The sequence below is a fragment of the Pteropus medius genome, unplaced genomic scaffold (assembly GCF_902729225.1).
Source record: "Pteropus medius unplaced genomic scaffold, Ma_sr-lr_union100, whole genome shotgun sequence".
In the NCBI taxonomy this organism is placed as follows: Eukaryota; Metazoa; Chordata; class Mammalia; order Chiroptera; family Pteropodidae; genus Pteropus; species Pteropus medius.
In genome coordinates this window covers 15,821,720-15,837,960 of record NW_024351543.1, presented here as the reverse complement: position 1 = coordinate 15,837,960, position 16,241 = coordinate 15,821,720, and the positions used below count along the sequence as shown (strand labels likewise).

Genomic DNA, 16,241 nt, shown 5'->3' with positions numbered 1-16,241 from the left:
TCGTGGTTTCCTAACAGCAGAACAGACTTCCTTGTCTGGAAGTCAAAGGTCAGAAGAGGCTGAATGACTGGCAAGTCTAGTGCAGGAAAGACTGAGACATCGGCCGGACGACCTCAAGCTTCCGTCTTTACTCCTCTTCTCCACTGATCGTCTTTACTTAAATATCCACCGTGGTGCTAGCTTACTTCTGCTAACGAAAAAAGCCTCTTTTAATGAAGATATTTTTCCCTGACTCACAGCACAAATCCAAATGATTGATTGTGAATCAAGTCTCTGGAACAGAGGCTTTGCTTGTCTCAGAAAATTTGAACACGTGGCGGAGAGGAAGCCTCTCTCTCTCCCCTGTCCAGCCAGAAAGAGTAAATACAGCAAACGTTATTTTTACCTGTCTTGGCAAAGATGGATACTCCTGTGGAGAGGGAGTGATAAGGAGAAAGGGACATGAAGTGGATGCTCTGCTACACCTCCCCAACCCCCTAAAGCACTGAGGTGCTCACCCTTTGTTCCTGGAACACTAGCTGCTGAGGGATCACCCCCAGTCCCTCCCTCCAGGGAGGTCCCCTCCACTGAGAAGAACTGCTTCATCCTGAGCAGCCAGCATCCTATGACTGATTGATGCAGGGGTCCAACGGCCTGGCCACTTTGCCTCAGTTTGAGACAGTTCTGGCAGCCCACCTGGGTTTACAGCTCCTGAGGGATCAGCTGAGTCCTTTCTTGCAAGCTGCACAGTAGTTCAACTCTTCCTCTGTGCGGTACCGCTCCTTTCCGTCCCTTACAGATGACTCTCCAGAAACCTCCTGCACAGAAATCCCACAGCCTCAATATCTGGTTCCAGGGAACCCAGACTAAGAAACAAGGCTATTTTGGAAACATCCAGACGTGGAAACTGAAAGGCTCTGCCGTGGTAGTGCGTTCCAATGCCTTATCAGTTTTAGTGTTCTATTCATTATTCATTCATTCATTCATTCATTCATTCATTTAAATAATGTCAGTTGTGTACCCATTCCATGTAAAATGGTCAGGTTCTTTCCAAGGATAGAAATATTTTGGAACCAAAATTAATTTCATGGCTGTGGTTCTTTTTTTCCATGGCTGTTGACAAATTCTTCATCTTCCCTGGCTCAGAGCAAATGTTGCAGGACAAAGGAGCCTGTATGGCTTCATTGTGTTTTCTCTCCCTATGCTCTGCTGTATCCAAAGATATTTTGCAAAATGAGCCGTGCTGTCAGGGAGAACACTGTTACAGGAGTGAGTGGAGAAAACAGTTAAAGACTTTACCCAGACTCGAGTATTATAATTGAGTTTCCTCTCTGCGGTTTCAATTCTCGAAGCAGCTAGGAGGTGGAAAGAGCTGCACAGTCCTTACAGAGCAACTGTACTGCATGGCTCGCAATTCCTTCCTTGTCCCATTCCTTGGTCCCTTGAAACTTCACAAGAAAGGGATACCCTGCTTTACCCTGGGAGCATAGAGGGCTCAGCATGCCTTCTTTTTGTTATCGAAACCAAAAAATAACTCTACACACACACACATACACACACACACACACACGCACACGCACCCCTATTGGTTGGGAGGAGAGAGATGCTCTTGTTTTATGGCCACGATGTTTGCCAAGACTTCTAGTAGCTTTGGGGTTAAGGACGGGTAGATTTTTATATACAGCATTTGTTGTGCGGTCATGCCAAGTTCCATTTAGTTCCTTGCTAGCCACCCTAGAGTAAGGATTCCAACTGTTACTCCTCCTTTAACCTCCTTAGCAAGGCCTTGTTCCTCTTGCTCCTGCTGGAGCGTAACGTTTTTCACGAAGTGACACAAGTGTCTTCTCCATTAGACCCTCTGGCTGCATGGATGCCATAAACATGACTCTGTTCCTGGTTGAGCTGTTCCATCCTCACCTTCTTTCTTACTCTTCTCATCCCCTTGCTGAGATACCATCCTTTAGTGTCCTTGAGCTCAGCACTGAGGGTTGGGATTGGTCAAGTTGCTTTTTCCCTATGTGTCTGGGCCCACCTCTTTTCCAGTGAAAGCTGGATCTTAGCTGCTTTTTGCTTCCAGCCTGCCTCCCAGTCTCCTTACTGTGAGCAGTGTGTGTGTGTGTGTGTGTGTGTGTGTGTGTGTGTAGGGATTGGTCAGTGTGCACTAGCACATGTTAGCACACACGTGCACTCATATGCATGCACTCAAAATCCTTCCCAGGGAAAATTACATGCACAAAACTAGCTGGACCTATCAAGGCATTTGAGGCCTGGTGAGCCCCTCCCCAGACTCTCCAGCCTGAGGCTACCACTCAAGACAACAGATATTTTGCGTCTGAAAAGGCAGAGTTAGGAGGAAGGATGTGAGACCAACCTTGACACTGGACACAGTCACCCAAGATGGCAGGTTTATGAAGGGATCAGAGAGAAGCAGGCAGAGAAATAATGCGCTTCCCAAGGATGCTAGAGTTTTATTTTGGCTTTTGGAATGATAATAGCAGGCATTAATCATTGTCATTTTTAGATGTAATGTACACATACAGCCAACTGAGCATTTCCTAGGGCCCGAGTAAAATGCCACGCGAATGATTCGCTGAGCCCGTAGCTGAGTTAGGCTCTAAATTACTCCAAGAAGAAATTAGTTTGTGACAGCATAAAATATTTCACTGACCTGTAAATGAAGAACACCTTGCAGTTCTTTCCCATGTGTTTTAATGTCTGTGCCCCAGTTGGTTTCTTTCTATAATTCTAGAAACTGCAATATTTTATCTAGGAAGTATCTTCCATTTTCTCAGAACAGCCAGATGCTAACATGGAATATGCCCTCACACACAGTGCACTAGGGCCCAGCAGAGAAAAAAAGAGGAACTGCAAGTGCTTTCCCAGGCATGCTGTCTGAGAACAAGTTAGCTAGACATGACCCCGGCCCTGCCAAACGAATGAAGGATTCAGTGTGAACCTTGCAGTACGTTGAGGATAGAAGGTTTAAAATCATCCTGGGGACTCAGGAATCTTCTGTTTTCCTGTGCCCTCCCCTTTAATGATTGAATTACGACTTCATGTGTAAAATTCTCCTATAGACTAGCCCCCCAAGGAAAGCCTTCATGTTTATAATCATAAATGGGATCTGAGAATAAGTTAAGGAGGGACTGAAATGCGTAGAAAAAGCACAGGAGACCGTGGGACAACCTGTTAATGCTGGAAAACAGGAACCGGTTGATGTTGTTAGAAACAACTTTATGAAGGAAATACGTTCCAGATTGCTCTTCTGTCCAGAGACCTTATTCATTCTTTCTCTTTGTCTCTCCCCACCCCTCCTCCACCATGAACCTCTGCACCCAAGGAGAAAGAATGATGAGAACATAACACTAGAGACCGTTTGCCATGACCCCAAGCTTGTCTACCACGGATTTGTTCTTGAGGATGCTGCTTCTCCAAAGTGTTTTATGAAGGAAAAAAAAGTGGATGGCGAGACTTTCTTTATGTGTTCCTGTAACACTGATGAGTGCAATGACCACATCATCTTCTCAGAAGGTGAGTTTTCTTCTCTTGATGGGCTGGAGCCTGACTTCCTCTGTGTTGATTTCTTGTGTCCCTTGTCTGCAGTCCCAAGGACAGCCCATCTTTCCGTGGCTGATGCTGGCAAGTGATCGTATGCTCTGGGGATGAAGAGCCCAATGACCTGGTGGAAAATGCTTATTGAGTAACAGAGTTGCTTCCAGTCCTAATTAAAACTGGCTCATGTGCCCACATTATTTGTCTTTGACAAACAGTTCCTTTTACCTAGAGCAGTGGTTCTCAAAGTGCAGTCCCTGGACCAGCAGCAGCAGCATCACCTGAGGACTTGTTAGAAATGCAGATTCTGGGGCCTCACCCCCCGACCTACTGAATCAAAAACTCTGGGCTCTGGGCCCAGTAACCTGTGTTTTAACACACCTTCCACATGATTCTGATACAGCTAAAATGTGAAAACCACTGGTCAAGAGATTGGAGGAGGCTGTTTGATATAAGAGGAAGACTTGCTTTGAATTAACTCAAGTGGGTTTTGTACATATTCCTAGGATTTGTCTAAAGCATACTTATCATTGGTCTCATTTAGCATACTTACCATTGGTCTCATTTGAGAGGAGAACTGAGATGCAGAAGGAAAATCATGAGCCAAGGTTTACCCACAGAGACAGGGGAAGATTAGATTAGATACCAACCTTTATCTTTGAAGTTCAGCATTCACTCAGCTTGAAAGAAGGGCACACAGTCCCTCAATTAAAAAAAACTATTCAGAGGTTTCAAATTATAGAAGCAGTATATGTTCTTTATCACAATTTTAAACAATCCAAAAATATGTAAAATTTTTAAAAAATCAAAGTACATTATTAACCTTATCCCCTCACTCCCAACCCAACAGATAATCAATATTAAGAGTATGTTGGATGCGCACGTGTCTCGTTCATTCATTCGTTTATTCATTCATGTAATCTCTCTTTCCCTCCTATCTTTCCCTATCCCTCGCTCTCTTCCTCCTTTCTTCCCTGCCTTCCTCCATCCATGCCTCTGTGCATCTGTCTTTTCATCTAGCCTTCCATCTGCTCATCCATCTTTCAGTGCAAATTGTCGACCTGACTATAAGTATTATTTGGAAGCCTTTTTTTTTTTTATCCAACCACGTTTACTTTTCCTTGTGACTAAGACAATACATATTGATATACTACACACCTTTTAGTTTTCTAGAATTCCATAATATGGATTATGTTCTATGACTAATTAAACCATTCCTCTGTTTGGTGGATTATTTAGGTGTCTCCAGGTTTTCATTTAATGCCACATTGAATCTCTTTGTAAAAAGCACTTGTGCTGTTAATATTTCTGCAAAGCTGATAGATTGAAAATAATATTCTCTTCATTTCAGGAATGTAAATTCAGATTGCAAAAAGGTTATTTTAGCTCCAAATAGGTCCGATTCAATAAATAGTCCTTTTGGAACACAAGTGCTAGGTCTAACATTATCCCTGTGTATGTCCCAACTCTGGAAAACGATGTGTCTCCTGCTTTGTGTAGGCTCTCACCAGCACTGCAGACCTATTTCATTGTCTCTGTGTCCTTCCCCCATTGCCAGTTTCCCTCTCTTCTTGTCCAACTTCCCCCCGTGCCAACTTCTGAGTATGTAAAGGCAGGCATGTACATCTTATCAATGCAACACTTTCCAAAATCACTCTTTTATCCTATTTTCTTATCCTGTAAACACTCCATTTTTCTCATTTTACCTACGTAATTTGGGTTAGAAAGGAAGGTAAAAGTAGATTAAATCACATTTAAGCACGATCATACCTGATATCTAGGCTTAACGTGTCAACTTTCCCCAAGTAGTTCACTTTTTTATAAAAAGGCCCAGGCTAAGCCAAAGAAATCAATGTTTAATAGTAGAATATCCAGACATGTTTACTATTATCTATGAACCTTTTTCCCCCTTTTGAATACTGACTCATCCACAGTGGAAGAGTTTATTTCATCCAAAAGGGACAACATTGATAAATGACCTGCAAGTAGGATATATATATTACGATAAGCTTTTAAGATATTAATGACTTCAGTTTTCAGTGTATTTCAACTCAGGTGAGAATCATGGGCCCATATTCATATATTTTCCCTCTTACTCATTATCAGACTCTTTCTTTTGAGGTGAGATAATCACCCTAAAAGCAATTTCTCATTGTACAACTCAAGAAATCCAGCACAGCTGATGACTCAGATGTCTGCGTGATTTCAGAGTCTTTTAAAATGTTCCAGGGTTGTTTGCATTTTGTCTTCTAAAATATCCTAGGGAATATCTGCTTTTTAAGCATCTCTCTTCTCAGCAGACACGAAGAGCAACATTTTAGGTTCCATTTCTCCACTTAGTGCCATCATCTCTTCTTTATACTAAGGAATGAAAATTCTTGAAATAATTTTTCCACTCCAAGTCAAACAAGGCAGTGAAGGCAAAAGTTCTGGAGTGTTTTACACTGTATTTTTATTAGTACAGTACTCAACTCTCATAGCCAAATTTCTGATCTGCAAACACAATGGATGATAATTACTTACGTCTTCTGTTTTTTAAAAATACATAAAGGAAAGAAGTTGAGCTGCAGATCTTCTTTTTAAATATAGATCTTCGTTGTCAGTGCTGTTATGAATGATAGCTCACATGCGGAGAGAACGGACTGTTGCTATGTACCGTTGCTATGTACCGTGCTCAGACCTTTCCATGGCATGGCCTTGTTTCATCTGAGAGCCACCCTGTAAGTAGGCACTGAAATACCCATCTTATGGGTGAGAAAACCGAGCTCAGAGACATTTCACATTTTGTCCAGAGTCAGATGACTTGTGGGTGGCATAGCTAGGATTTATAATGGGCTATGTATGAACGAAAAAGAAATCCGAGGACCTGCCTTCCTTCTTTCCTTCTTTCCTTCCTTCCACCTTCCCTTCTTCCCTTTCTTCTTTCCTTCCTTCCTTTCTTCCTTCTTCTCTTTCGATTTCCTTCTCTTTTTCTCTCTTTCTCTGTCTAAGCAGATACTATATACACATTTTAAAAATTCAAATGCTACAAAATAGGTCCAATGAAAAGAAGTCTTTTCAGTTTGTCCCCTAATCTACCTGGCCATTGTTAATGATTGGTCATCCACTCTTCCAGAGAGATTTTTCTGCATGGAATTCTGCCTGGAAATCCTGAATTTGGTAAAGCATATCATTGAGATTTTTTTAAAAGTCAGATGTGTAACTTATATAAAATATAAAATTTACCCTTTTAAACTGTATGGTTTGCTGAATGTGACAGATGTATACAGCTGTATAACTGCTACCACAATCTAGATACAGAACATGGTCATGACTCCCAATGTTTCCTCATGCCCTTTTGCAGTCATATTGGGATTTTTATTCACATTTTAAAAATTAGGTTTCTTTCTTTCTTTGTGATTTTCATATTATTTAACTGATGCCATGACCTGAAGAATGGGCATATGGGGTGTCCCCAGCCGTGGACAACAAGGTGATGCTTTTTTTCCCCTTCGCTTCTAGAGCCACAAAGCCTAGTCTAAAAAAAAAAAAAAGCCCAGCTCTGCATCATTTATTTACCTCATATTTTTTCTCAATCGATGTTGCTTGTCCATTTGCCATGCAGTGAGTGATCTTAAAACCTGGCAGGTGGGTTAAGGGGAGGATGGACCTCCACATAAGCCCCCAGTCTTCCCCATTTCAGGCTCCCGGAGGCCTGTGTTTATAATGGCTCTTATGCCTATTGTCCTGTTCATCTTGTCGAAGCACCCTGATTTTTTGTACATGGGAAATATACAGCAGATGCATTGAAGATACATTGAAATAATCCTCTTAAGGCCCAGCAAGGTAATTAGATCACTATTTCCAGGTAATAATGGAGAAAAAACAGTAACAAAGAAGTTAAGCGACTTGCTTACAGTTATTCAGCTAGTTAGTGGCCGAGCTGGGGCTATGCTTAGGTCTCCAGACTTTCACCAAGGTCTTATTTCCCTAGTTCTGCATTCCAAGGGGCGTCAGGGCCGGCTCTTAGGAACTGGGGGAGAAATGATCAAGTGGACCCTCCTTCACATGCTGTCTGTACAGTATGTAAACTGCAGTAGAAGATAAGGTCCACAGGAAGGTATCGCCAGCTTTCATGAGTTTGAAAATTGTTCTAGAACGAAAGAGTTAAAGAGACCTTGCTATCTTTCTCAGTGAACCAGGTGCTGACCCTTACCCCTGAAACCTTACAGTGGGGCTTTGTGCTGTGCCTGGTGGCTCTCCCACTTCCCAGGGGCAGGTGGGAGTAAGAACCAACCAGAATGAGGCTGGAGTCTGCTCTTCACAACTGTGCTCCAACAGTCATGTCTTTTTGTACTGTCTCTGAAGACTCTCTCTGTCAAAAGTTATCGTGTAGACTTCTGAGGCAGTCAGAGTCTACCTACCCCTGAACTCACCAAGACTTGAGACTCCAAGTAGGAGAGACGGTGTTTGCATTGGTTGTTCTTCATGGCCTGGTGACAGCTGTGATAAGACCTCTCAGGCTCCAGGACTGAAGGGAGCACAGGACGTGGGAAGAGAAAATCCTAAGCTAATAGGTGCCCTGTTTACTCGCCAATGACACATCCACTTTGCAAAGACCTCATGTTGTTATTGATCTCCCACTACCTTTAAGAATCAGACACAACCAAACAGTTTTATTGATTCCATAAATGGTTTCCAAGTGAAGTAAAGACACTGCATTTACAGAGCGCTGGCCAAGGAGATGATTTCTGCTGTTTTAGTTAAGAGAGAAACAGTCTCTCTCTACTGACTAAGAGTGGGAGCCAGAGGTGGGCTTCCTGGATTTAAGGCTTAGTCTACCACGTATTAGCATCGCCACCTTGGACCAGTTACCTGACACCTTCTTGCTTCAGTCTCCTCATCTATAAAATGTAATAAAAGGGAAAGCGGGGGAAGTTCCTGGTAATGTGAGGATCGACTAGAGTTATAATGCAGAACTAGAGTTGTAATACAGCAATGTGCGGTACAGCACAAGGAGTCACTATCTGTTAGCTGCTAGTATTATTTGGGCTTTTTCTGTAGGATTTGGGACTTTTGCTTATCTTCAGACAGGAAGCCAGGACAGCTCAGCCCTCAGGTATGTTCCAGCTCAAGTTTTGTAGTTGAGTTTTGACCTCAGCATGCCAGCAGAGCAGACACCTCCAGGTATCATACCACGGCAGTTTTGAAGGGGCTCATTTTGCTTTAATCCATACCTCATCCAATTTCTCTTTTTCTCCACAAGCCTTCTCAGAGGAAGGGGAACATGCTGAGTCTAAGATTTCTAATCAAAGCTAACCACATCCCTTGACATCCTCGGATAATATTACAAATTAGGCACGTTGTTCCTGTTTTGATACAGAACCGGAGCAGGAGACAACTAAATAAAGTGGGAATGACTCACTAGGGCCTTTCAGATCAGTGATCAGGGTAATCATAGTTCTGTATTTGCCAAAGGGATTCATTCTCTTCTTTTTTTTTTTTTTAGCTGAAAGCTTGCTTTGGGCCACATGGCCTTCTCATTGAATGTCTGTGCCACTGATGACCAGCTAGGCTGGTAATGGTGCTGTCACCTGGGGTTGTTGCGGGCATTAAAGAGGAGGATGCTGGGAGCGCCCAGCACAGTAGCTGGCACGTAGTAGTGCCTCCTTTCTTATTCTTCCTCCTCTCAGTAAGGAGAACACTCTAAGCCAAGGAGCACATCTCTTCTGGATGGTGAATACCCTTGCTACGCAGAGTGTTGACAGACCAGCAGCAGCATCACCCGGGAGCTCCTTAGATGTGCAGAACCTTGCGGCCCTCCTGGACCTATTACATCAGCCTCTGCATTCTGACACTGGCCTTGGTGATTGGTTTGCACACTGAAGTGTGAAAAGCACCAGTGTGAACTCCCTCAACTAGGGACGGAAGCAGAGATGGGTCTCGTTAACTTTATGCTAGCAACTTGTGGAGCTAATTAACTCATGAGGAATAAATCTGATCTTAAACCTGCTCATTTGGAAATGAACTAAATGTACTTTACTCCGTCCTTTCAGAACAGAACTACCCAGTGAAAGGTGGGTGTTTTTGAACAGTGATAGTAAAGTTCAATTTTTTTACATACTTCCCAAACTTTGTGCTAACCTGGGTCTGGATGTAGAGAAGATCAGGCACCTTTTCAGTAACATTTCTTTGGTTTTCATGATAATGTTCATTTTAGTTCATCTGTGAGATTGTCCCCTAATATTTCCCAAAGTAAAAAGACATTTAGAAATGCCTTCAAGATGCATTTTAGAAGTTGTTTTTCTGAATTGGACCTACAAGAGAGTTGTTTGGTTCTGCCAGAGATCCTTGGGCAGGTAATAGAGTGGCATTGAAAAGAGGTTGCCCGAATCACTCTGTTGCTCAGTCATCTGCTGGAGTTGGGTACAAGGAGAACAAGAAGGTGACACATGCGGGGTTAAAGGAAGCATGCTCTGGACCACCCCCAGCTCCCGGATGACTAGAACCCTGGCCATCTCATCTTTCCTCCTAGCTTAGAGCTGAACTACTTATTCTGGAAACCAAGAGGCACCATGGCCATGTAGGAAAGGGAATTAGCACTAAAACAAACCCAGGACTTTGAAAAGTTTGGTTTCCAGGCCAGAGGCCCGTCCCCTGAAGGGAGTAGGCAAGCTAGTACCACACCCGAGGCCCAGATGAGGGAATTCACAGGACAGTAGCAGTGATCATGCCACTGGAGTGAAAGCCACTGTGGACTGGTTCACCTACTTTAACCACTTTCAGGTGTATTGTCTTGTTTCCTGGAATCATAATTTTTTTTTTCCAGAGGGGGGAGGCATTACGTTTTTGTGTTTTTTGGCTTTATTGAGGAATAATGGACAAAATTATAAGGTATTTAAAGTGCATATCATGATGTTTTGGCATACGTATATATTGTAAAAGGAGTCCTGCCATCTAGGCAATTAACACATCCATCACCCCATAGATTTTTCTTCGGTTTGCGTGTGTGAGAGAACATTTAAGTTCTACTAGCAAATTTCAGCGGTACAATGCAGTGTTGTAAACTCCAGCCCCCATGTTTTTCGTTAGCTCCTCAGAGCTTATTCATCTTATAGCTGGAAGTTTGTACCTTCTCCCCAACCTCTCCCTGTTTCTCCCAACTCCCAGCGCGTAGCCACCACCATTCTACTCTCCATCTCTATGGCCTTGTCTTATTTTTAGAGTCCATGTATAAATCATCCCAGATAATTGTCTTTATCTGGCCTATTTCACATAGCCTAATGCCCTCAAGCTCTATCCATGTTGTTGGAAATGGCAGGATGTCCTTTCTCATGGCAGAATAATATTCCATTGTGTGTGTGTGTGTGTGTGTGTGTGTGTGTGTGTGTGTGTGTGTGTGTGTGACATCTTCTTATCTGTCCATCCATTGATGGGCACTTAGGTTGTTTCCATATCTTGGGTACTGTGGATAATTCTGCAGTGAACATGGGAATGCAGATACCTCTTCAAGATCCCGTTTTCATTTCCTTTGAATATATACCCAGAAGTGGAATTGCTGGATCATATAGGAGTTCTATTTTTAATATTTTTAAGAAAACTACATATTGTTTTCCATCGTAGTGGAACTAATTTACATTCAAAGGATTTCCTTTTCTCCATCTTCTCACCAATATGTCTTTTCCCTTGACTTTTTGGAGTCATAACCCTTTTTATGTTGAAATGAAACCCATTAGTTTATCCAGACTTTTCATTTTACTGACAAAGAAATGGGTCTCCAGAGAGTGGCCTGAATTTCTCAAAATCTTACAGCCGGTTCTTCACTTTTTGTCCACAGAAGAGTTGGAAAATCTTGTCTCTTTTTCAGGGACTGTCCTTACTCTTTTCTATTCAGACTGGGGTGGCGGTCGTGTGCACTTTATCAGTCTTACACCAATGGAAGGCTGCACAACTTACACTTACACAATTGTTCCGTGGGCACAAGACTGGTCTCTGAACGACTCACCATTCAAGTGAGTCGTTCTTGGCAAGCAGTCTATCCCCAGGCTTACACTGTTCACGTGTTTGTAAGGATGCTGTTTATAAATGATAGCCAGCCAGATGCTCATCTCTTGAGAAGATCATGATCTCTCCAGGGAGATTAACCGGGTTCAAATCCCAACTAAGCTATTTATAGGCTGTTTGTCCTTGGGTGAACTAATTTACCTTAGTTTTCCCCTCTGAAAACTGGGGATGGAAGTAGTGTAGTGCTCACTTTGAATAGTATTTTTGTGAGGATAAATGAGTTTATTCATGTAGGGAACTTAGAATAGTACTTGGCACAGAGCAAGTATTCAATAAATTTTGGCTGTAAATAGTTGCCATTGTTCCCCTAGATTCAAATGTCTTATCTTTGGATTTAGCCAGATGAGTGAGAGGCTTTATGTCAATGTCATATTGTATTCTCCCCCTTCCTGAAAATTCCTTCAACTGAATTGTGTTTAGGTTTCGTCCATCGTAAGCAACATTCCTGTGAATCCAAGTGATATATTCGCTGTAAAGAATGCTGTTGAGGAAACTATGCTACATTGTACTATTGTCTTCCTGAGGAAGCCTGTAGAAATTTCTCTCCGCTCTCTAATCCCTAATCGAGAATAAGCAGAAAAAAATTCCCTATTTGCTTTTGATCTTAAGTACACTTTGAACCATAAAGAGCAGGGGCCAGCAAACACCTTTCATAAAGGACCAGTTAATAAACATTTTTGGCTTTGCGGGCCATAGAGTCTCTGTTGCAGCCACTCAGCTCTGCCATAGAAGCAGCCATAGACAGTATGTAAACAATGGGCTGTGATTGTGTTCCAATAAATTTTTATTTTCAAAAACAGCTTTAGGCCAACTCCTGATGTAGATGATCATGTGTGTGCTCACATGTATTTTTCCCTTCAGCACTAACTACCAGAAAACTTAGAGTCATCATAGGCTGATATCACTCTTGCTTGACTGTTTTCCTTTATTTTTCCTACATTTATCTTCCATTTGTCTTGATTCCAACTTTCATTTTTGCTTTTCTTTTGTCTTCCTTCACTACTATGTCTATCTGCAGGTTGCATGAGATTTCCTTTCCTTTCTTTTTTTTTTTTTTATTTTTACGGGATGGAACTATTAGTAAGTACATCAGTCATATAGTTAACTCAGAAACCAGGACTCTGGGAACCACTCTGACTCAAAGTTCAACCAATGTAATTAAATAGAGAAGTAGACCATCGGATGTAGGCTGTCACCAGTGTGTGTTCATTGCTGACCCGCCAGCTGTGTGCAGGCTTTCGCAGTTAGCATGCTCTCTAACTGGAGAAGTTGAAGGAAGGGAGACGGGGACTCCTAGTAGTTACAGTTTCATTCCTTTCCCTCTCGTTGTTGTAGAATTTCTTTTAAATGAAAACAGCCTCTTTGGTTTGCAAGCCTAACTCTGGCAGGAAGACAAATGATTTTTTTACAGTATCAGACACACGGTTTCCTGTCTGTGTTTAACTTGCTAGCAGAACATCTCAGCCAGCTGGTTCCCCCTGGACCTACTGTGACCTGAATAGCTTTGCCGCCTGCCATCCAGCAAGCCCACTCTGTGTATTGATCACAGGCCTGGCACACTTGATTGACACATATTGGTTTCTGAGTCAGGGAAGACTGGGAAGTGCTGCTCCCTTTCTCTCAAATCTCATTTTGTGTTTGTTTTGCTCCAGCATCAGGGAACTAGCTGGCTTCTTGGGGGAAACTCCTGGTTCTTACATGTAAGAAAGAAGAAGAAGAAATGGTACTTTGGCAGGTCCGGAGCTCTGTGTGTACTGCCTTTGAGTCGTGCCCTCGCTTGCTACTCAAAATAGCTGTCTCGCCAGCTGTGCATTTTTGTTTTGAGAGAGGCAAACCAGATTTACTTTCTGGTCTAAATGCAGAAGAGAAAAATAAGTGTGGAAATATGGTTGAAAAAAAAGTTGTTAGAAGAGGAGGAAAATTATGGATTAAAGTCAGTAGTCTCATTCCTGGGAAGAGAAATCAGTTATTTGAGGTGATGACTCACGCTGAAGGAGCCTTTGGTTGTGAATGAGTTAGATTACAAAGCATCCTTTGAATCAGTGAATATGGCCCAGTGTCTCACCAAGGAAATAATAAAGATTGTACATGCCAGAGGGCATTGTGACGCAGTCAAGCGAAGCTTAGAATGTACTTGCAGTGACTTCAGGCCAAGCAACTGGCTTCTGTAGATTTTTATTTTCCTGAGCTGCAAAGTAAACATCGCTGCTCTGAGGCCAAATGTGGTGGCTGGTTGTGAATACTTCTACCCTGGAACCTCATTCTGATGTGAATCATGGCAGGGTGGAATCCGCTAAGGACACAGCCTGTCTGGAATCTCATCCACTGGTTGTGAGTGATCAGTGAAACAGTTGGACTGATAAGGCTGGCGTTTCTGCGAGGCTGTCCTGATGCATCCTCAGTCTCTCTTCTCTCCCACAGCCACCTCTTTGTGTTCTGTGAACAACACATGGATGGGTGGTGGTAAAAGGAGCGAGGTAGACTTTTTGCTACTTTACAACTATTGCAATGTCCCACCAGTGGAAAAACACTGGGGAGCTAGCTAACCACCGTGAAACTGACTTTCATTTCCGCCCATACTAAACTTCAGAGGCTGTGTTTACCACCAGTTGGACATCTGGCTGACTTGCTTTTGGAAACTTTTTCTGATCTTCAAATCACTCCTGCATGTTACTAATTATGTAAAATATCAATTTTACCAGCAATAATTATGCTTATTAAAAAAACTAATATTAACTTTTAAAGGAACAATTAATATTTGCGTTTCTACTTTTGAAAAAAATGTACCTCATGTTGCCTCTTAAAGATACAGCTTATTTCAATGTCAAGAACAATTGACCCTAAATTTAATCATTAAAATTCTTTCTATTCCTTTTATTTCCAGGTGTCCATCCTATTTAAAATACCTATTTCTCCTGTCAGGCTGAAGTAGTTGGCCCTACATTAACCCCATATTGGAAACACCGGATAAACTTTAAAAACTACTCATTAACTTTAAAAACTACTCATTAGCAGTTTTAGATTTAATTGGTCAGAACTGTATCAAGATTAAAAACAAACAAACAAAACGAACAAAAACAATAACAACTCCCCAAGATATTCTAATATGCAGCCAATGTTGGGAGCCGCTGGACTCAAGACAGTTTTTTCTGCCAAATCTTTTTATATTTTTCATTATGCTCCTCATATAACCTGGAAAAGGATGGTAACAATTAGAGAATGGCAACCACCACAGGAAGTAGCTAAAATTCGCCTTCTAGGTTAGAGGAGAAAACAAGCAAAACAAAACACCTATAGTCCCACACTCCTGAGGAATAATAAGATTCCTTAATGTGGGATATTATTGAGCTTTCCACAATTTGCAAACTATTATTTCAGAACCGAGGCCAAGGGCCTCATTGAGAATAGATATCTGAGATTTTAGAACTGATGAAATTATGCATTAAGGGCAGGCACATTTTAAACCTGAAGGTGTGACTGAAAGGTTGGATGGCAAGGTTTGGGTGCCACTGCCTTGACCTTGGCAAAGACAAGGCAGGGGTTAGTTAGGCAGCGTGCACAGTTGCAGGAGGTGAAGACATTTGAGTGGGAGAGAACTGTGATGAGCCGTGGTTCACTCGGAAAGCCAGAAGTGATGATGTGTCTTGGTGACCTGACAGGTATTGGTAGTGCGAGTAATCAATGTGCTTTTCTAAAGCGATCTAGTCTCCCTCTTGGAAAAGATACTGAAATAACATAAGAACCATATCTCTGCTTTCTAGTTTTTGGCAAACAGGAAGGACCCCTAACTAGAGTAGAAGATATAATCCAAACAGGATGCTAGGTAAAGAATTGAAGAATTAGGGCAGGTTTTGAAGAAACAAAACCCAGGCTTAGTGGTCCTCTGAGACTATGATGTGGAGAAGAAAACAGAAAATATTTCAGCTTCTAAGAATGTGTATCAGGCTGAGGTGCTATTCATGGAGGAACAGACATTCATAAGACATGTCATAGTTTTCTTGGGCCAAGCCTGGCCTGTTGTAAGCTCCCTGGTCATATTGGTTTGCCCTCTTTCTAAAGCCACAGCTGTGCACAAGTAGCAAGACTCTACATCCCAAGGACGAACATGAAGGATGATGAGCATAGTGGAAGGAATGCCTCACACAGCAGAGGTAGAATCGGGGTTTTAATTGCCTGGAATAACCAGTAATATGAAATGACAGATAAATGTCAAGTGAAGTGTCCAGGTTCAAATGATCAATTGCAGTGGATCAGCTCATCAAAAAGCTGGCTGAGTACCTTCATATGATAGAGACCCAGAGGTTTTCTGGTGAGTTACAGTCATTTTGAAATCGAAGCAGTCTGGCTAACAGAATCAAAATGAAACAACAGAACAAACAAGCAAACCAGCAGTTGTCTTAAACTGCATTCATTAGAAAGGGCGGTGAGAGTCTCACTGTAATCTTTGCTGCAGAGATCATGGTCCAGGTATTGTAGTTGGGTCTGGTGAAGTATGTCATGGAGAATTTTAAGTAGGAAAAACGATTTCAGAAAAGTTTGCTTTATACTTAGAAAAGAACCTGGCATTTATTGAGCACCTGCTATATTCTAGGCTGGCAGATTTTAGGGTCCCACAAATACGTCCAACTTTAGAGTCTGATATACATATATCTTTTGAAGAGCGATTG

The 16,241-nt window shown here is 42.1% G+C and overlaps 1 protein-coding gene across 1 annotated transcript in view; it reads left to right on the top strand.

Moving 5' to 3' along the window:
* Window positions 1–16,241, top strand: part of TGFBR2 (transforming growth factor beta receptor 2) — an 81,559-nt gene that overhangs the window by 34,473 nt on the left and 30,845 nt on the right. The window contains exon 3 of the mRNA XM_039843481.1: window positions 3,320–3,510. Coding sequence (XP_039699415.1) covers window positions 3,320–3,510 — 191 coding nt within the window. The remainder of the gene's footprint in view (window positions 1–3,319; window positions 3,511–16,241) is intronic.